This window comes from Cryptomeria japonica, chromosome 11 (genome assembly GCF_030272615.1).
Source record: "Cryptomeria japonica chromosome 11, Sugi_1.0, whole genome shotgun sequence".
Lineage (NCBI taxonomy): Eukaryota > Viridiplantae > Streptophyta > Pinopsida > Cupressales > Cupressaceae > Cryptomeria > Cryptomeria japonica.
In genome coordinates, this window is record NC_081415.1 from 418,201,247 (window position 1) to 418,223,782 (window position 22,536).

The 22,536-nt window shown below is 36.0% G+C and overlaps 1 protein-coding gene across 1 annotated transcript in view; it reads right to left on the bottom strand.

Annotated features, from left to right (window-relative positions):
- The window catches only part of LOC131073617 (uncharacterized), a 57,658-nt gene extending 35,562 nt beyond the window's left edge, over window positions 1-22,096 (bottom strand). The window contains exons 1-2 of the mRNA XM_058010094.2: window positions 21,807-22,096; window positions 13,978-14,038 (exon numbers count right to left, since the gene is read on the bottom strand). Of these exons, the coding sequence (XP_057866077.2) occupies window positions 13,978-14,038; window positions 21,807-21,905 (160 nt within the window). The 5' untranslated portion in view covers window positions 21,906-22,096. The remainder of the gene's footprint in view (window positions 1-13,977; window positions 14,039-21,806) is intronic.
- Window positions 22,097-22,536: the final 440 nt, after the last annotated feature.

Below are 22,536 nucleotides of genomic sequence, written 5' to 3' on the forward strand. Positions count from 1 at the left end.
ATAGAAGTTTAATGCCTCCACCAACAACTTAAAGCTCAACTTGTGGATCAGGTTAAAGTCCTGAATCATAATTGGTATGGGTACAGGAATGTGGGTAAAACATACCAATACCACAGTAAAAGTAGCGGGCTGGGTATGTCTATCCAAAAAAAAAACATAATTATATTATAAAATAATATTAATATGCTAAAATGTTAATAAAATAATAATAATGTATTGTATGAAATAACATATACAACTAAGTAGTAAATGTGCATATTTAAATATAATTTAATGATAATATTAATATTAATATATACATAAAAGCATAAAACTAAAACACTATAATATAAAGTTTAAGATTTATAGTAATGTAAAGATCTCAGAGAAGAAATCCTTGACAGAAAAGGAAGCAGCTTGGATAGCGATGCAATCAAGGTTGGAATTAATCAGAGCCAGATTTGCTGGGGCTAGATATATCCGTCAAAAAAGATTAAAAAAATCATAAATATATATATGTATGCTAAAATGCTTAAATAAAACATCAGTGCAAAAAGAATTTCAGCAGAAGTGCAGGGAGAGTTGGAGGAGCAGAGCAGACTTATTCAGCAATGACAAGAGAAATATAGAATGATGAAGAGAGAAGAAGAAAGTTGCAGCAGAATAGGAGAGGGCCAATTGAAACGACAGCATACAAGGGTCACTTTGCGAGACAATATGATTTAAACCCACCGACTAGTGTTATACCAAGCAAAAGTCTCCAATCATATGGAGACCAAAGGAGAAGGAAAGCAACCCACAAAAAAAATTCATCTTTGATAGAAAACACATCATGAAAACACAACTATGATAGAAAAAGAGCAAGCCCTACCAACTTTTGCTACAATGGCAAACTAGACCCCTTTGGGAAGTCAAAAAGCTAAGGAAGACCAATGCAAGCCACTAACAATTCAAAATAAGCAGGAACTAAGCAAATCAAAATCACATTTGAAGACAACTACTTTTTTTAAATGAGCAAATCTTTGCATACCCTGGATTGCATACAAAAAGTGCAAGGATAAGTGGGGACAAATAATTTAAAATTCAAAACATATGTAGGATTTTTTTTCAAATTGAATGTTAATCCCATGAAAGGAAAGGAGAATTTTTTAACAAGGGCTGTAGGTATGTTTGTCGTTGCGCCAAAAGCTTGAGCTATCAACGCCCACCACAAACACCAGACTTACCCAGATCCACGAGAGGCAATTAAGCTATGTCGCGAACCCCGAAGGCGGTGCTGACCACCAAGTCAACAGGGGCCCCTAGCCGATGGATGGAGTAGGTTTCTACATAAAGAATTGGGAACCAAATTTTGACCTTCTAAACCATAATGGATCCATAGCTCAAATGTGGATAAGGCCTTATAATCTACCTTTTGAAAACAGAAGAACCCCAATACTTGCAAAGATCAACAATTTCATTGGGACTTTCATATCAATAGATGAAAGCACAACAGAAAAGGAAATTGGTTTGTATGTGTGCATATATGTTTATCTAAACAATTGGGAGCCAAATTTTTAAGCTCTAAAACATAATGTATATAATCTGCCTTTTGAATACTAGAGCCCTCCAATACTTGCAAAGATCGACAATTTCATTGGGACCTTCATCTCAATAGATGAAAGCACAGCAGAAAAAGAACTCGGATTGTATGTGTGCATATGTGTTTATCTAAACTTGGCAAAATATTTTTCTCCTCTTGAAATTCAAACTAAAGAAGTATCAGATTCAAAAAAATTGAAGTTGAGAGGCTGTTGGAGACCTGCCCTTATTGTTTGAAATATGGGCATTTGAAAGAACAATGTAAAGAAGTGAAAAATGAAAAAAATGAGGGAAATTTTGTATAAAATGAACTATAGGGAGGAAGATAGCACAAGGAGTATACACCACGTGAGAACCCTGGACTTTTTCAAAAAGCAATGTCTCTAACACAGCATTGGAAAAGGTCTTGTGTCCTCTTCTCTCCCTCTTCCTCATGTTGAGTAAGAGTAGTCTATTGATTGAGATCGAGACCTATGTTTCCTACCAGTTCAAAGCTCCAATCAAGAGCCTTGTCTCAAACCATGGAATTTTTCAAAAAGCAATGTCTTTAACACAGCATTGGAAAAGGTCTTGTGTCCTCTACTCTCCCTCTTCCTCATGTCGAGTAAGAGTAGTCTTTTGTTTGAGATCGAGACCTATGTTTCTTTCCAGTTCAAAGCTCTGGTCAAGAGCCTTGTCTCTGCTTTCTCTTTGGTTTCTTTAATAGTCTCACAGCTTGTGAGATCCCTCTTTTCTACATAGTTGGCTGGTATGTAAGGGCTCAAACTCTCTCCCAATTTACCTAATCAGAACATGGAATTGGAAGTGTTTGGAATAACAAACAATATCATGAATTAACATCCTCTCAAGAAAAAAGAGAAAGATAGCCAAAAGGAGAAAAGTAATAAGGATACAAATAAAGAAAAGGAGCAAGTTTATGTTCCACAAAGTTTCAGGAATGAAGACGGTGGGACGTATTTCTACTATGGGGGGAATTTTGGGCCATTTTTAGGGGACGATTGTTAAAAAAAATAGGGGGATGAGGAAAGTCCTCTCTATTTTCATGTGTAGGATAGGAATACTTAGCAGAGATATAAGACTTTGCAAGTCTAGCCTAGACTCTGTGAGTCTAAAGGCCGGTCAACTCTGCAAAGTCCAAACGACCTTGGACTCAGACTTGGTCGAGTCTGGACGAGTTTTCTCAGACTCACCAAGTTTGTCAGAATCGCCAAGTCTTGAGCCTGAGACTCTGTCGTGCCCAGCAAAACATTAAAAAAAAAAAATATTAAAAAATGCTTTGTTTTAACTTGGACAAAAGGTGAATATGTTTGCCTTCTTACCCTAAAAAGTCATTTTTATTGTTTGCAAACAAAAGGAGAGAAAAAGAGGCATTTTAGCAAAAATATTGAAGCATTGAAGAGCGGACCAACAGATCGATTGAAGAAAAGATAGTGATTGTTGATTTTTTTGCAAGTTAGTAGCTTGCATTCAAGCATTTAAAGGAGTTAAAGAAGGATTTGGAAGAGGCCTCTACAAATTTGAAAGTGCATTTTTAAAATTTTGGAGCGAATTTAAAGAGGTAAGTTACATTTTTTTTTTTTGTTTTTTGGCTTTTTTACTTTCATATTTCCATTTTATTGTACATTTGTTTTGGTTTTGTTTCATTTTAAGTTGATAGAAAAAATATGAAACCCTACTTATGTTTTCTCTTTCTTTTATTTATTTTTAAGTTTTAACTTAATTAGAATCAGAGACATTGTACTGATTTTTTTCATTTATAAGATATTGCAGCATAATTGTCTAAACCTACCAGTAGTGGAAGTGGTGCCCCAAAGGCAGCCCCAGTTAGAAAGGATAAGGCTTGGAAACATGCCATCCCTGGATCAAAAAAAGAAGCAACATGTATTCATTGCAAAACAAAATATAATGGGGGAGGCATTAACCGATTGAAATATCACATTGCACGAATAGAACACCATGATGCCAAACCATGCAAAAGAGCACCCCCTAAGGCTATACGTGAAGTGCAAGCTCAATTAGAGGAATTTGAAGAGAAAAAAGAATTAAAAAGGAAGCAAATGGAAGAAATGGCAAACATTGGTGGAGAGGCTTCTTCAAATCCTTAGCCTCCATTTCCTGCATTTGGAAGTAGTGGTAGTGTGAGTGTGACCATTGGGCCTCGGATTAGTAAAAATAAATACACATTAGATTTAGTTTTTGTTCCATGCACGACTCAGGGTGCCCAACCATCGCTTGGGAGCATGGGTTGGGATAAGGAGAAGCATGATGCTGCAAAAAATGCAATTGGAGATTTTTGGTTCTACAACACCATTCCATTTCATGCAACGAGGTATTCATTATTCTTTTGATTTCTCTGTCTTTATTTTTTTGCTTTCAAGAAATTAAGAAATTAAGAGTATGCCACATTGATTATTTTAATTTTTAAAGTTACAAATAAACCTTAAAAGTTAATAGTAAATACTTATTTTGTTTATTTAATTTGTTTTAGGTCTCCTTATTGGCAAATTACGGTAGATGCCATTACTGTTTGTGGTCCGAGGTTCAAAGCCCTTAATGATGAGGAGATAAAAGGTCCTATTTTGAGTCAAAAGGTGGCTGATGTCAAAGCAAAAATTGTCAAGCAGTGTGAGATATGGAGGAAGGGTTGCACCATCCTAACTGATGGTTGGATCAACAAAAGAAATAGAACATTGCTGAATTTTCTTGTCTCCTCATCAAGTAATTGTACTTTGTATTTTGTAAAGTATATTGATTTAGTGATTAAGTTTTTCAGTTTTTATTTTACTAAATCACTTTTTCTTCTTTCTTGGGTAGCACAGTGTTTTTGAAGTCAATTGATGCTTCAAGAAAAATGAAAAATGTTGAGTATCTCTATGGAGTGTTGGAGGAAGTTTCAGAGGAGGTGGGTGAGGAGAATGTAGGGCAAATAGTGATTGATAATGCAGCAAATTATGTTCCTATAGGTAAACTTCTTATGGAGAGGCACCCCACCTTGTTTTGAACGCCTTGTGTTGCTCATTGTATTGACCTCATATTGGAGGATCTTGTTAAAATTCCATGGATTAAAACATGTGTAGAGAACAGAAGGAATATTTGTAAATACATATATAATCATCAGTGTTCCACAAGGACGTGTCCCCCCCCTTTTTGGGCACGTCCCCCCGTCGGGGACGTCTTGGGGACGGGGGGACGCAGACGCAGACGCGACGTCCCCCGTTGTCCCGCCACCGCCACCCAATCGCCGCCGGGACATGGAGACGTCTCCTCGGAGAGGTCTGGGCATCTCCTTGGGAGATGCCTGGGCGTCTCCCGCGTTCCCACGCCTAAATAAACCAAAAAAGCCATTTTTTAAAAAACATGTGCCTTTTGGGGGGGTTAAGGGGTAACCCTAATTGGACGTGGGCCCCACCCAACCCCCCAAAACAACACAAAAGCATGTTTCTTTTAGATTTAACTCTCATTTTGGAAAACTGATTTTTTTTCCAGCAAGCTGAAGAGGAGGAAAAACTTGAAGAAGACTAATTGAAGGGGTGAGAAAAGCTGATTGCAAGCGTGATAGGAGCTAGAAGAAGCAAGAAGAAGAGGAAGAAGAAGATTCTTCTACATTTTGGAGAGATTTTTCAAGCACAAGGTAGGGTTTTTCAACTTTTTCTTGTTTTTTTTTTGTTTTATTTTCTGATTTTCATTGTTCTCTGTCATTTTTGGATTTTGTTTCCCTATTCAACATCAAATCTCATTTTGAGATGAATAAGAAAAAAATTTTAAAATATATTGTTAAACTAGGCTGATTTTATTTTTATTTTTATTTTGTGAAATGCAGTGTCAATTTCACAATGAGCTCCCAAGGCATGAGTGAAGATGACATGGAAATCCATTCTCATGAGAATGATTCAGAATATGAACCTGAAAATGAGGGGGGTGACCATGGGGCTGATCCTGGAGCCCAATCTAGTTCTATGGCAAGTGCACCAGCTAGTACAGGTTGCCCTTCAGAGTTGTTGGCACCATATGCTAGGGGTCATTTTGATCCTAAGTCTCCTCTAAAACAGTTTGCTTCACGAATATTAGTACAAGGCACATCACATTCAAGTGGGGGAACAAGGAAGTGGAAATGCAATATTTGTGACACAGAATGGTTCGGTAGCATTAGTAGGGTGAATGCACACTTTCTGTTTTGGAGAGGAAAAGGCGTGAAACATTGTATATTTTTGGAGGAAGCCAAAAATATACAGTACAGAATTGAGTTTAACAGGCTTTGGGGGGTTCCAGATGACACAAATATTTCAATGCCTACTACTTTGTCTGCTAGGGCAGCACTTCAGGGCAACCAAAATGTGCCACATACTTCTCATGCTTCGCAGACGGGAGGAATGATGTTTGGATCTCCATCCACTTCCACTTCTACTGCCGCCAGGGCTGGGAAACGTAAGTTGCAGACACCACAGAGCAACCCCATCGCTGATATGTTTAATGTGCAACTGAGAGATGAGATAGATGAATCCATTGGCAAGTTCTTCTTTGCCAATGGCATTCCATTTCATGTTACACGATCTCCTTATTATAGGGAGATGATGGCTATGGTGGCCAAGGGAGGACCATCTTATGTGCCACCAAGGGAGACGAAAATGAGCACCTCGATCTTGGATAAATGCTATTCCAAGATCAATATTTTGATGGAGAAGATGAAGGCATGTTGGGTGGCATCGGGGTGCAGCATAGTTATGGATGGGTGGACAGACATTAGCCATCGTCCACTCATCAACGTCATGGTCACATGTGCAGAGGGCCCATACTTAGAGCAGTTGATTGTACAGGGCATCGTAAAGATGCTGATTTCCAGTTTCAGGTCCTCAAGGAGGCTATTGAGGAGGTTGGGCCACAAAATGTGGTCCAAGTAGTGACAGATGCAGCCCATGTGTGTAGAGCAGCAGGGAGACTCATTGAGGCAGCCTATAGACACATTTGGTGGACCCCGTGTTGTGTGCATGCCATGAACAATGCACTAAAGGACATGGGGAAGATAAACTGGATTAGAGGAGTGGTCACTGATGCGAGAGATGTGCAGATGTTTATCTGCAACCACCACACTTCACATGCACTCTTCAGGACCTTCGCGAAGAGGTTCTTGAAACCAGTTGAGACTAGATATGCATCCTATTTCATTCTCTTGGAGAGAATGATTGAGGCGCAAGAGGCATTGCAACTCATGGTTATGACTAATGAGTGGAATAGGTGGGCTGAGGCCAAGACAGAGCAGGGGAGAAGGGTGAAGGAGATAGTGAAGAGTGATGTGTTTTGGATTGATTCGAAATACATTGTCTCTATCATTTCTCTAGTATTCCAGGTGATCAGATATGGGGATGGGGATGCACCTAACCTTGGAGAGGTGTATGAGTGCATTGACTCTATGCTTGACCAGATGAGGGCTGCTGTGCGAGTGAAGGACCCCTCTTTAGCATTCTACAATGAGCAAATCCAACCTATCATTCAGCGTAGATGGGACAAGTTGAACACTCCTTTGCACATGGCTGCCTTTGCCTTGAATCCTAAGTGGTACAAGGCTAGACCGGATAGACTGACACCGATTCAGGATGATGAGGTGAAGGCGGGTTTCTTTAGGTGCATAGAGAAGATGTTTGATTCCAGAGATGCCGGCACAATGCGCACTGAGTGGGGAAGATTTGCCACTCTTAGAGGTTATTTAGATGCGGCAAAGATGGATATAGACAGCATGGCACAGGAGGACCCATTTTTATGGTGGAATTGTCATGGCCCGAAATCTTTGACCACCACTCTAGCCATCCGTCTGCTATCCCAGGTTTCCAGTTCTTCAGCTGCTGAGAGGAACTGGTCTACATATAGCTTCATCCACTCTCTTAAGAGGAACAGACTTACCTCTAAGAGAGCAGAGAAGCTTGTGGCTGTACACAGTGCTTTGCATCTCATGGACCGCAATACACTTGTGTACAAGGAGAGTCCAACGGCACGATGGGATGTAGAGCCAGAGGAACCTTCACAGATTGATGAGGATGATCCTACCACTTCAGATGCAGGGCTAGTTGGTGTGAGCTTGAGGGACCTTGATCCTCAGGAGTCCAGCAGTTCCAGTGAGGAGGAGTTTGCAGATGATTAGAGGCCTCCATTAGCTACATTTTGAGTTTTCAATTTTGTCATTTTGTATTTGACACTAGTCTCTTTTGTAATGCTATTGCTACACGTATTTGTATTTGGCTACTCATTGTAATGATGAATCATGTAATCATCTTTATTATTATAGACTTTGCAATGGCATCAGATATTCATATTTTCGTTTTCCTTTTTCGATATTCATATGATAGAAATGAGAAATCTCCAATTTGACAATTTCATTTGTCAAATTTTATTTACTTTTAGCAATTAGTTATGTATTACTAATCTAAGTAATCTTGGTATTTCCTATAGTTTCATTTGAAAATTTGAAATCTAATTGTTATACTGTTATACTGTTATACATCTTTTCAAAACTAGTTTTTCAAGTACTATATGTATATGTATAAGTATATGAGCACCACCACCCCGCCACCCCCCGTCGTCGTCCCGCCACCGTCCCCCCGTCGTCCCCAAATTTAGACCCTTGGTCCCCCCGTCCCCAACGCCCGTGGGACACTGATAATCATACCTAGATCCTCAACCTTATGAGAAATTCCACACAAATAAGAAAGAGTTGGCTCGTCCAGGAATTACCCGATTTGCAACAAATTTTATCACGTTGCAATCCTTGCTTCAGTACAAGGCCGGTTTGAAACGCATGTTTGTAAGTGAAGAGTGGACCACATCATCATATGCAAAGACCACTACAAGGATTGAGATGGTTGATCGGTTTTTGATGAGCATGGCTTTTGGCAACCGGCCAAGGAGATTGTGCAACTAATTTTCTATTATATTTATTTATTTTTCATTTCCTTATTTTTATTAACACTTGTTTATGTAGAACTTAAAACTTAAAGATTAATGTTCAACTTTCACAATGATCACAGTTCATAGAGCCTCTTGTTGTTCTCCTACGAGTTGTTGATGGAGAGAAGCCCGCAATGGGCTACATTTATGAGGGCATGGACAGGTGAAGGAGGCCATTAGAGCTATTTATTTAGGGAATCAGGGTAAATACAATCCCATATGGGTCATTGATTGATGATGGCACAATCTGCTTCACGGGCCTATACATGCAGCTGCCTACTACCTTAATCTGGTGTTCCAATTTTGCCCAAATTTGAAGGCCGATGACAAGGTGTGGAGTAGGCTCTACGAAGTTATAGAGCGAATAACATCTGATTCATCAATTGGATCACACATAGTTCGTGAGATAGAGATGTTTAGGAATGCACAAGGAGACTTCTTCTCATGAGAAATATGCAAGCAAAACCGAACACAAATGATGCCAAGTAAAAATCTATTCAAGGCATAGTTTAAAATTTAAATCTTAAACTTTTCTATCCATGATTCTATTACCATTATCGTAAACTCAAAGTTATAGAATAGAAATGATTTTTTTTCTTGTTTCAGATGCATGGTGGGAGATGTTTGGTAATAAGGTGTCAAATATACAGAAGATTGAAGTTTGTATCTTGAGCCAGCTATGTAGTACTTCAGGATGTGAGCACAATTGGAACATGTTCAAGCATATTCACTCCAAAAAGCACAACAGGATGGCGGTGCAAAGGTTGAATGATCTTGTGTATGTTCATTACAACCTTTACCTCCGTCATAGATAGATCTTGGGTACTGACACATCTCCTATCACTATAGAGGAGGTTGATCCCCAGGCAAAGTGGAACATTGAGGTTGATGATCCTATCTTTGACGATGAAGACTTGAAATGGGTTGATCGAATGGATCGAGAGGCAGAGGCATTAGCAATGGCAAAGGAAGCTAGAGAACGAGGAGACCCATTTGAGGACCCCGAGGATGATGTGGATGTCATTGAAGTTGAGCTTGAGATAGGCAAATATCATAGTTGAAAAACTATCCAAGACCTATCTTAGGCGCACATGTAGGAGTGTTGAGGGATTGAGTGGTCATTGATATTGGCTCCTCTGAGCCTTAAACTTCTAGGCTCTAGCTTTTATTTTGAACTTTTGATGCCATGAATTTCATTTTCCATGAATTTTGTAGACATTTGACACTATTCATATTTCTAATGTGTTATTTAGTTTACTTTATTTCCTTCAGCTCAAGCCTAAAATTTGCATTTATACTTATGTGATCAATATAAACTTGTGAATGTGTTCAAAGTAGCTTCTATTTGATGAGATGATTGTGTCGTTAAGGTTTAAAGAGTGCATGAAACAAGTTTAAAATCGTTCAAAATCTTTGAATTTCTTGGGTTTTTCAATTTGTCAAGTCTTGGCCGAGTTTTTGCCGAGTCTGGGCGTCAAGACTGAGTCCAAGTCAAAAATCAGCTTGTCGAGTCCAAGCCGAGTCTAAGTCTTGCAACTATGATATTTAGCACCACCTCCCTTGACTATGAAATGCATGAAGAGCAACTATTGAAATTATGTTGTCAAAATGCAATGTTAGCTTATTTAGTCCAGGAAGAGTATGCAATGGTCGTTTGGTCTTAGAATTTATTTTGTAGATAATACAACCATCTCAATTTTTTTGTGTCAATTCTCACCCAATGGTTAATGCTACTTGCAACCTAAGTCGCAAGGTTCGAATTCGAATTCGTGTTCAGCAACAATAAAATTCGGATGAAATTCAACAAGTAAAAAATTCAAGCAAAAAATCAACTAATATAAATAAATAAATCCACAAAATTACCAAAATAAATAAACTTTAATAAATATATTAAATTTTATATATTAATAATTTAAATAAATAAAATATATAAAAAAACTTAATTTTTCATGTACAACATTATAATATATTAAAGAAGGTTAAAACAAAAAAAAACAATATTGATATTTGTACAACCTGAGTTGGCCTAGTGGTGGAGAACTTGTGCTCTTGAAAGAGAGGTCACAAGTTCAAATCCCACAAGGGGGTAGTATGTACACTTTATCGGCCTCGACCCATTATCTATAAAAAAAAAACAATATTGGTATTTTTTTTTAAATTAAATTTTATAAAAATAGAAAATAAGAGCCACTTTTAGTAGCTAACCAAATAATTTAATCTCAAAGTTTTGGATCACTTACTTTTATAAAGAAGATAAAAACATTAAACATAAAGGTTTTATTCAACGGACAGGAACAAGAAAATAAACATAAAAGGTTTTATTCAACAAACGAGAACAAGAAATTGATCACCTACATACTAAATGGGAAGATATGACTGCAACGAATGCTGATCTGAATGGAATGGCTCAAAAACATCTGCCAACCCTGCAAAAAATGTCCACTCTACTTTCGACGGATAAGAAACGACAAAAATCCATCCCCACGTCCCCAGTACAAGCACGAGGGTACCAAGCCCAAGGATACGTCCTTGTGGAACATAGGAGCAAGTAAATAAAACAACACACATCCACCAAGCTCAAGCATGGAAAATTTGGAGCATTCTTAGGAAATAAATTCTTTAGAAGATTGTATGCCAATCAAAATAAAATCAACAAGCTGAAGAGCATAGGACAAAAAAAAAAAAAAAAAAAAAGAGAACAATTAAGGAATTGCTCATCAAAGAAGGGGAGGCAAAAGAACAAATAAAGATAAATATGATGCTAAATTCAAGGAAGGAAATACCCCTTCCCAAAGGCAATGAAACTAACGTTGTTGAATGTTAGAGGCCTAAATGCCCCTAACAAAAGATACAAGGTCTTGCCAACACCAATGTTTTTCTTCTACGGGATACAAATATAAACCATAAGGAAGCGAAAATAATGACTCAAAAATGGAAAAAGTGGAATGGATATTTTGTGGAATGCATTTGGTGGCTTGGCTATCCTTTGGAGGCCTTCAACAATAAATGTGGAACTAGTAAATCTTGACCAATATTGGCAAGCAAGTAGATCACCTATATGTTTTCTAATCTCCAGTTTTACTTAGCCAATGTATATGGTCCTATTGTTTGCACACAACCAAAGTAGACTTACAAGACTTAAAACCAGAGATTGAGTGATACACTTGGACCAATTGTCACTTGAAATTCAATAATATAGTTGAGGTTTGAGAGATTTTTTCGTTATGAATATTTACAACCCAAGTGGGTATGGTAGATCCCAATAGAAAAATCAATCGTAATTTGTCCCTGTCTAAGATTATCATCCAACAAAAAAAAGGATTGTCGGCCAAATACATGGGTCTCAATAGCTAAGCCTACAACAAGAAAGATTATCAATGTCCAAGAAACTTTTGGAAGGCCACAATAAATAAAACACCTAGCATAAGGTTTTAAATCATAAGAGAAAGTAAGATGGCCCAACCATTAAGCCATGTAGACCTCTAAGAGAGCTCATCTTAGACTTAATAATCAAACATAGTTGCTAGGAGACTGGTATTAATATTGGTGCTAGTATAAGAGATTAATATTGGTACCAATAAAATATTTTTGAAAAAAGTAGATGGGAGAACATCAAATAAGATATAGCAGGTTAGAATACCATATAAATTTTATCATCTAAAACCTAAATCACACAGAAGAGGTTAGAACAAAATTTAATCAAACATATTTTGAGTGTGCAGAATTGCAAAAGCCCAAAATGCTCCTGCATTGGATCCAATCTAAAACTCACCATTAATTGTTTCTTCACTGCTACCTACCAATCCTTCTATGAAGCTTTTACATAAATTTAGATGCAAAGCCCTATTCGAATCTAACTTATCCACCATTTCCACTTTAATTAGGTTATTAGTGTTGCCATCATCCACAATAACTTAACAACTCTTACTCATAGACTTACAAATAGTTCGGAAGAGAATTCTTTGTATTGTCTTATTGTTCTCATTGGTGTTTTGAACAAACCCCTCTTGATCATGGGGACCTCTCCATGCTTTGGTTCTTGCACAAATGAAGCAACTAATTATTTATCAACTTCCACATTATGAATTCCATTTCCGTTCTTGGTGCATCCTTAAGATTGCATTTGAGGGGAATTTGTAGGCTCTATGACCTATTTGGTCACATTGGGAACATGTTCCAATGAATCTTCTTAACCCTTGAACCATAACCACCCACCTCTTCTTCTAGAACAATTGGACCTCCCTTGCTCATAATTTTGATATTGAGAAAAACAATTCTATTTTTATTTTATTATATTGGCATTTTTGTTTTTCTACATCTAAGGACAAACAAGTAACATTGTACTTTAATTGCTACAAGAATGGGGTCACCCAAAAAATTCAGGAGATGCCTACTTGTATATCCCTCATATATGCAACATGACAAAAATGACAAGAGCCTACCACCCAACATGATCCCACACTTTAAACAAGTTTGCTTGGAGAAGAGATTCATTCTGGTACACAAAATAACTACACCCATACAAAACCTCATAGTTGAAATATCTAATGCCATTAAAAATGCATGCTTCCTGTTATAATACCAATATAAATCACTCCAAACTTCTTGTGAGATCAAAAAATCTTTCTTCTCTACAAGCTTGTAGGAAGGCATCTAGAAATTTGCAACCAAATGTTAATGTATAAAAATTTTGCTGTGAGCATTCCAGTAGCTCAACGAAAATCTCACTTCCACTTTGGCCCTAGATACCTCATAGTTTAGCAAAACATTCATTGTATAGCACAATGCCCAAGGTCATAATATCAAATTAGTAATGTCCAAGAATATTTGCTTTGTAAATTGTATTTTATTTCAAACTTTATCAAAAGTTTTTTCTTCATTTAAGAGAGTCAATTGCGAGTGCACATGTTGTCATATCAACACCAACTCAAGTTAATATCTTCCAAGTGAAAATTCAAAATACTGCAAATAAATAGACATATAAAAGTAGTGATTGCAGCAATCCCCCATTGAAACCAATGGTCCAAATAAATTTTCTTATTCATCCAACCTCTTATATCAAGTGTATCCATCTTGTTACTTAATTTTTATCAAATAATGATAATACCATCTAAAGTCTTCATACATATTTAAATCATATATTATGACAATGCAGTAGAAACAATTTGTCATTAATCATGCACACACACACACACCATTTTTTTCCAAATTTGAAATTAATTTTCACCAAACTATAGAGTTAAAATAAATAATATTAATTACAATAGTTAAAATAAGAAAGTGATTGCAACAATGTATATGATGAAATTGGCACAAGTGTTTTATAATGTCATTAAGAAGAGTTAATTAAATCTCAACCGTCAATGAGATTTTCAAAAGCAAAAAATGGAATTGGAATGAAAGGAAAAAATGCAGGATCTATAAAATTTGAAACTTAAATACATATTCGCAGAATGCTACAAATGCACATTACATGTGTACCTTTGGATGAAAAGTTGCATGATTGCAATGCAATTCCCCAGTTCCTAGCTAGTAACCCTCGCTGTACAATGCAATACAATGAGAGTATATAAGTACAAACTAAAAGAAATCTGAATTACACAACAGTAAGCAAACTAAAGCAATCTTTTGAAGGCAGCTTAACAATATAGAAGAGCAAATTTAACCACTCCAGATTGAAAGAAAATTAAGTGGCTAAAGCTCATGTGCCTGCATACTTAAAAAAAGATTCTAGTGATAATTTGAAAACTAAATATTTATATTTTTCCATTTCCAAAAAGAGCCTGTGCATGTTCTGAAACAGGGCATCACATTCCACAAAAATATGTCAAATTAAATTTCAAACTCAATACTCAAATGCACCAAAAAATAAAGTCCGTACATCAAATAAAATATAGGAGTTAAGAATCAGTATTTTATACATCTGAGCAAAAACCAAACTGAGATTGAGAGATGTTATCATATCTTTAGAAATAAACATCACTGAAATGTCTGGAACTTTTTGAATAGAGAAAATGGTTAGTGTTTTGAGGGAAATAGTTCAAGCAATGAAAAGAGAAGACAAAATAATCATGATAAGAATTTAATATTTATAAATAGAATCATTTATATTCTGCATGCAAGTTCATATTATTATTACGGTTTCCCAGTAAGGACAAAGGTAGATCCCCACAACTGCAAGAGGGAGTATGGTATTTAAAGGGTCTATGCATGGAATCATATAATGTTGAGAAAGGTATGGGAATTCAAGTTGGAATTGATTTGGGTCAAATCTAGCTATCATGTCCTATCACTTCTAGCCAATTGCTTAAGGAAAGATAATAAAGCCTATCTGGAAAATTGCAGGCTTGAAAACCTGGTCCTTTAAATATGAAGATGGGCGGATCAAGGGGGCACCCAATCAAAGTCTTTTGGTGTTTACAATGGACCTTGTAAATGTGTGTTAGTAAAAAGTCTAGTTAATGCAAAGGAAATCATGGAAAATGTGGGTTATCTATTTGACTTCTGATTTCTTATAAGTTTGAATATCTAGAAGATTAACTGAATTCTCTTAAAGAACTAAGCATTTATGGCAAAGTTGTATGGACATTGATACAGAATTGGTATCAGATATGGATACGGCCATTTTTTAAGACCCCCACATATATTTAACACAATTTTCTACGTTATTAGAGGAGATTTTCATTACTTCAAAAGCAAAATAGACACATAATTGCTACATAAATAATTATAAGTTGATTTAACAATTTACAATATGCAAAAATAGTAGAGTTGCATTAAAGGATAACCCAAAAAATGGGTCGCTGAAATAGAAAAACATTTCATTTGTCTTTCTCATTTGATGTAGGTTTTGTTTACACCAATATTTTAAAAAAATGCATGAATGAAGTTTTTTTTAAATTAAATTTAGGAAGATTTATGTCAAATTTTTAAATAATTAAATCACATAGTATTTGGCACAGTTGAAAAATCAAGGTTTTTTGGGCGCACGTGGGTATAGTATCTAACATGTATCCGGGCCGTTTTGGATACAAGGATACATGCGCCCAAGAAGGGATAGAGGAGTACCCAACTACTTCGATTTATGAAAATTAACGTGGTCCAAGGGAAGAATCTAATGAGAACAAGTGTTGCATAGAGACTTGCCCCTGCAATTATAACATAGCCAATAGTAACTAGTTAAAGGACTTGCAAACATTGGTTGGTCTAATAACCCATTTGCTTTAAAATTTGCAATACAAAATAAAAAAAATAAGTATCTTTTAGCCATTGACTTAATCAAACAATTTAAATTTTTTCGATTGTAGTGATTAAATCGTTGTCAAATTTTCATATCAAAATCTTCTATAAAAATTATTAAATTGTCCAAATTTTTATTGGATATTACATTATTGTCAATATCAATCAAATAATAATTACCAGCTTGAAATTTAATTAGGCATGTGTTTCAAACGAATTACATTTATAAATATATATATATATATATATATATATATATATATATATATATATATATATATATATATATATATATATATATATATATATATATATATATATATATATATATATATATATATTATAAGTATTTTTTTGACAATAGATAAAAGGGAGTTTTGAAAGGGCCAACCTCTTTTACAACAGGCAATAAATAGACAAGAAGAGCTTACTTACAATAGAAGAGAAAAACAAACCACAAAAAGAAGTTTCGATGCAACATTGCAAGCCAACCACAGATAAAAAAGAAAACAACACACAAATAGCAAAGTCAATCAGCTTATAGCTTGGCAAAAGGCTAGTTCTTCAAGGAGTCAAATAGCATTCTACCCTTTATGTGGGAATCCAAATTGATCCTTCAAAGTCTCATTGTCCAAGTTGGTCACCATGCTCTCCACCCAATTCAATTGTAACCTTTTCCTTTTGCTTGGGCCCTCCTCCTAAGGTAATTTTTTTAACAAGTTATCATGGAGCATTATAATGTTGGTTGTAGAATTTTTTATGGTTAGCCTGCTCAAACTCTATAACCTTATTTAAAGAAGCCTTCAACTTGATAGCTTTCGATTCTATCTGATCTATCTTCTAAATCACCCAATTCCTTTCATATATCACTAAATACCTTAATCAAATTCCATTTATCATTGTTGACTTTAACCCTAATTTTGTATTCAAGCAAGCCCCTATTGACTTGCATGTAGAATTTATTCAAAATAGTTTTCATTCTTTCATTTCCAAGCACGAACCACTTCAAAATGCTATGTTGGAGATTATAATTGTTCTCCACAGATTCCACCTTCATAGCTGACTTAAAGTAGGATCCCACCCTCTCCAAGACCAACAACAATACCTATCAATTCACCTTCTCTATAAGAGTCGTCAATTTTGTAGCTACATGACTCAAAAGACTTATGAGGTAAAACCATTTGAAGAGGACAAACCTCCAAAATCCTTTTGCCTTTTATTCCAAGAAGTGACCCTACCAATCACCTTGGGACCTAATTGGAATTTACTCTCCATAGTAGCAAGGACCACATTTCTCTTAGCAGCCCTAGTGATCAGCTTCTAAACAAGGGGTTTCTCCATAGGTATCTCAATGGTTATAAATCAAGGGGTAGGGTTAACCATTTAAGGGTTCAAGACAATGGCACATTCGGCTAAGCATTTCAACCACCACCACTCGAGTAGGCCAATGCATGGGCAAGGCTTTCGCTTTGGCTATTTGATATGACAAAAAATGAGCCATTGGCATAGTAGTATATTTCCACTTTATTGAGCCACACATCAACAACAATAATTTGAGACATGAGTAGGTAAAAGAGGAATCTTACCAATCTATAATGTTGAAGATGATTTGAGAAGGGTGAAATGTTGTGAGAACACACATTTGTATTTGCCCTCCAAAGTTATGTATTGGCTCGATGAATGCTTATATCATCCCACAATGTAGGTAGGGATTCTCTTCGGTATCCATCTTGAAATTTCACAAAATTGTCTTTTTCTTTGAGAAAAATTCCAATTTCATCCTTCTTAGTTTTGGTAACTTTGTAAACTTCAATTCCTCAAGAGATAAGCCAAACACCTTTGCAATACTCTCCTTGATGACTTTGAAGTTAAGCCCATAAACAAAGTTTGATTCCTAATTTGATGCAGAGGATGGAGGATTTAGTTGCAAACTTGTAACTTAAGTGGAATATGGACCCAAACCCCAACACTCCTATGGTGTTTCAAATGCTCAAAGTGCCTCAATAGGCTCAAAACTTGTCTTCACCTTAATCAGGTGTTTCCTCCACCTCCACACACATCAAATAACTTCAACTAACATGTCTCTAAGGTTTTCAAACCCTCAACTCATCAACTAATACAAAAACCCAAATCTAGCCCTTCACTAGGCCTAGTCTCCTAGTAGCCTGCTAGACTGTTTTTGGCTCTTTTCACACACATTTCCCAAAACACCAACCAATGTTATGACTGATTTAGATACCCAATATCAACCTCTATCAACACCCAAAATATTGCCTATGATTGTTTTGGAACAAATCATTCAAAAAACTGATGTCCCTAGTCACCGTGAGGGCTAATTAGGTCACTTTTGTGAAGGAAGTACCCTCCAAACTCACTTCCAGACTTCACCCTTCCGTACAGTCTCTTGTTATGGTCTCAATCCAAGGATTTTTCAGGTTTTAAGTTCTGGTTGCACTCCTAGATACCCAAACTCCAAAAACCTCACTAAATCCACCTTACAACTAGGGCTTTCTCAAAATCCCACCTCCAGTCACTTTTGAGGCTCAACCAAATTTAAAACACCTTCACAATGGTGTGTCTAGACACTTCAATGCATAAAATACCCCCCTTGTTCAAGTAGATTCTCTGCTGCTACACCCTAGCCTTCATTTTCACACATTTTCAGTCACTTTCCATGGTGTACACCTGCACTCTTCACTCCTTCCTGTCAATAAAAGGTTAGGAAATTATTGTACATGTTATTAGGCATCCACCCTATGAGAATCAGACATTTACATTCATAGGATGGATCCACACATGCTTGGAAACTCACAAAATTAGTGAGAAATCACTGGTTTTCCTGGGACAGTCACCAATAAAACAAAAATGATATCTTTTCAGAACTTCAAAACGTGTTAGTCATGTAAAGAACAGTCTATGGAGTCCCTAAAACATAATAATATCAGCCCCTTCACTTAGCAATGCAAGAAAAACATGAAAACACAAGATTTTGACAGCAAATAAAGAGGTTTTTTATTGATTTTCTGGAACAATCCGTACAAATCCGTACCAACATCATCCAACCACACAAAAATGACATAAGAGACTTTATAAGTCCTTCCCCAACCAACTCCAACCAATCCCCAACTGATTAGAATGATTAAAGTGCTTAAACAAGTCATAATCTACTTTCCCTCCAAAACTGAAACTAACCGTTGGAAATCAAGTTTTTAAATTTAAACTTCATTTCTAATGCTTCAATCAACTAAAACCTATCAAATCAATGGGTTTTAATCATGATATGATCATTTAAAGCATATTAGACCCCTATCTAGACTCCTAGGCATCATTTGCCCAATTACATAGCATTTTGGTCCTTAGGCCTTTATTAGGACCTTTAGGACTTTTATACATTACATATGATTTATCGCTTTCAAAAGCCATGATTGGCTCCAAAACTCTCCAATCAACTTGATTTGCTTCATAAAACCTTCCTGGTATCTTCATTGTCTTCATGGTTTTGTAGGTTGGCCTGGGTGCTCCTGCACCAAAATTCCCTAGAGAGAAAAAGGTCATACCCATTGGTTAGTTCACTCCACGAAGATAGTAAGATTGTCCCTTCACAAAATGTGCCAAATGGTGGCTTTGTTCTTGATCACATCACATGACAAGTGCTCAATTCTCGCCTATCTACTCCCATGACACTAAAATAAAAGATGAGAAAATCCCTCTAGATAAATGGCAGCTAGAAGACAAAGCAAAAGCACAAGATTGAAAACCCTCAACTTTGAACTACACTTGGTAGAGACCAAGTCAAAGTGAGGACATTGGGAGAAAATGATGAAAAGACACGATTAAAAGAAACGATATGCTCTAGATGATAAAGAGCAATGATTGGCAACGCTATAATAATAAATCCATTAGAGAATTCAACTAAGAATAGCATTTCAATCAAAATGATACAAGAGAAACTATAGAAATGATGGAGAATCCCATATACATAAATAAGAAAGAGGGAGTTTAAGAGGCCTCATCACCTAGGCCCTAAACAATTTCATTGGGTAGGATCCAAGTTCCCCCATCTCATAAGACCGACTTCCCCAACTCTAATACTTACCAATCTGTTAACCAATTTATTTCCCCCCCAATAGCTATGACAAAGTTTAACTCCTTTGAAGCCCTTTAGGATTTCCAAGGCATCCACCATAATGTTCTTAATTGTCTATTCTAAGGCATTTAACAATGTTAAAAGACTCGACTTCAAGGACAAGATGAGAGGCACCTCAATATCTTTACTTAGATGTATTCCCCAAAAAGCAACTCTAGATTCAACAACGTGATTATTTTGAACTCTCATGATTCCCTCATACACCAATACAAACCCCCATGTTGTTCCATGACAACCCCACTTCTAGCCTTATCTAAGCTCCCCTTCACAATCCCATCAAAATTCAATTTAAACCAATTAGGTTCTCGACATGTCTAAATAATAGCTTTCCTAAGAGAGAGATTAGGATTCATGGAAACATTAAGATTTATGGATAAAGCCCAATAAGTAACAATTCTAAATTCCAATTTTGATAGGATTTTGATAGGAGGGAAGGCTGCATGTTGACCTTCACAATGGAGAAGTTTCCCACAAATGCATTGCAAATTTTGAAACCCACACTCTCTTGAGACAACATTTTACCTTTAAATATTCTAGAACTATGTTCCAACACATAAAATTAGTTGCAATTCTAAGTTACAAATAATTATAATTCAAAAGTTGTGATCAAAAAAGTGGACAGCTATCTATCAACTATCAAAATCAACTAAGTATTTACATTTCTGTTTATTTCCCGGTTTTCAAATTCTATTACCCTCTAAATTATGTTAATTGATTGCTATATTCATTAAAAACTATTTTTGATAAAGAAATCCTTATCTCTTCACAAAAATTAAAGGAAACTAAGACCTCACAATGATCCCTACATAAAATTTCAAATAGAAAAAGGGTGTCTCACCATCCACAGGCCTAGAAAGCGTAATATTGTAGCATAAAATGAGCTTAATTTTAGAACATTTCTATAAAATTATGGGATGAGCATAGCACCAAGGTGTGCGAAAAATTGTACACTAACTCCAAAGGTTACAAACAAACAAATAGTTACTTTGGCAGTTGCTAATAAAAAAACACTCTAAGAAGAAAGACATAATAACAATACATATAGCCTCAACTATTTAGAACAAATTCTAACTTGAACATTAGTTTTACGTTACTTAAAAATAGAAAGGCATGGCTAATCCAGAAACCGATATAGCTTTAAAAATACTCCCTTTATATATGTGCAAGCGAAGGAGATTAATTTTTCCATTCACCTTAACTATTGTTCAAATTTTGTTCCGCCAGGCTTCAACCTCACAACAAAACTTTGGAGCGAAGCAAACCTTGGCAATCCACCTGGGCCAAAGCACTAAATTCCACTAGCTATTGAAAATAAACTTTGGAACAATATCCAAGGATAGTGTTCCAACTTGACTATGATAGTCAGACATTACTAACTTAAGCAGATATCAATGTAGATAAAATCCCAGTCACGATTCTTAATTTTCCCTAACCTTGGGCACATTACTAGAATATAACAACTACCGCTATTAACTTTCTATCAACTAGTCAAGAATCAAACTTAGGACCTTACTTTTGCCATTGAAGTGCCCTGCCACTGATGAACGACTCGATTCTCCCTAAGGTTGGGAGTGTCTACCGTTCCCAACACCCTTTTATACAGACCCGGTTATGCAACATTGTACTCATGCTAATCAACATGCATGGTACTTATCGACATATAAAGCTATGTAAAATAATACAAAACGCCCTTCATTCTTAATCAAAAAAAGAATTTAAATTACTTCTCCAATGTCGGGGTAGTTGTGAAGGTGCGGTTAGAGAGTTCTTAGACATGTACGAATATGTAAAACTCTCTAGTTTTATAAAAAAGGAAACCAAGTCCCGCAGTTGTAGAACATAAAAAACAGAGTTAAAATGACGAACAGAGGAGATGCTACCGATTACCAGCAAGTGCAAAAGACATGAAAGCATGAATAAAAACCTCGGCAATTAATGGCTTCCATAAAACGCGAGACGAGGAAGCTGAGGTCAGCGCATCTTCAGTAAGAAAGCGGCGAAAGCATCTGAGAGCTGCTGCCATTGTCTTTAAACCCTTCACAGACAAAAAACTTTCATTTATGTTCAATTGCCGCGCTTCTCAGCTTGAAAGCAAGTCAAGGGGTTTTAAGTGTAACCCACATTTGGGCTTTTTAAGAGAGGGAAAAGGCAGCCTTCTCGTTTAGGGTTTTACTTGTAAATTACGGCGGATAATTATACTCCTTTTATACCGAGGGCCTCTTTGTTTTTATTAAATTGGGTTTTTTATACATGGGCCTGCCTGCCACCTCATAATTTTGTTCCCGGACCAAATGCTGGTGTTATTCTAAACCCCTGTCATTATTCCTACGTTGTAAGAGAGAGTAAGGTCGAAAAATGCACATGTTATGATAAGTCCAATTTCTAGAAATATGACTATATATATATATATATTATTTATTTTTATTAAATAATAAAAAAAAATTGTTTAATAGATTATTCAATTTTTAAAATTTAAAAATAATAATAATGTATGAGAAGGGTAAAATAAAGAATAGAAAATACAAAAGATAATTCATGACTTCTAACACATTGACAAAATAAAATGTAGGACGATCATAATATAAATAAATGTTATCATGTTTCATATATGATTATTCATTTGGTGTATATTTTATATTCCACTAGTGTCAGCG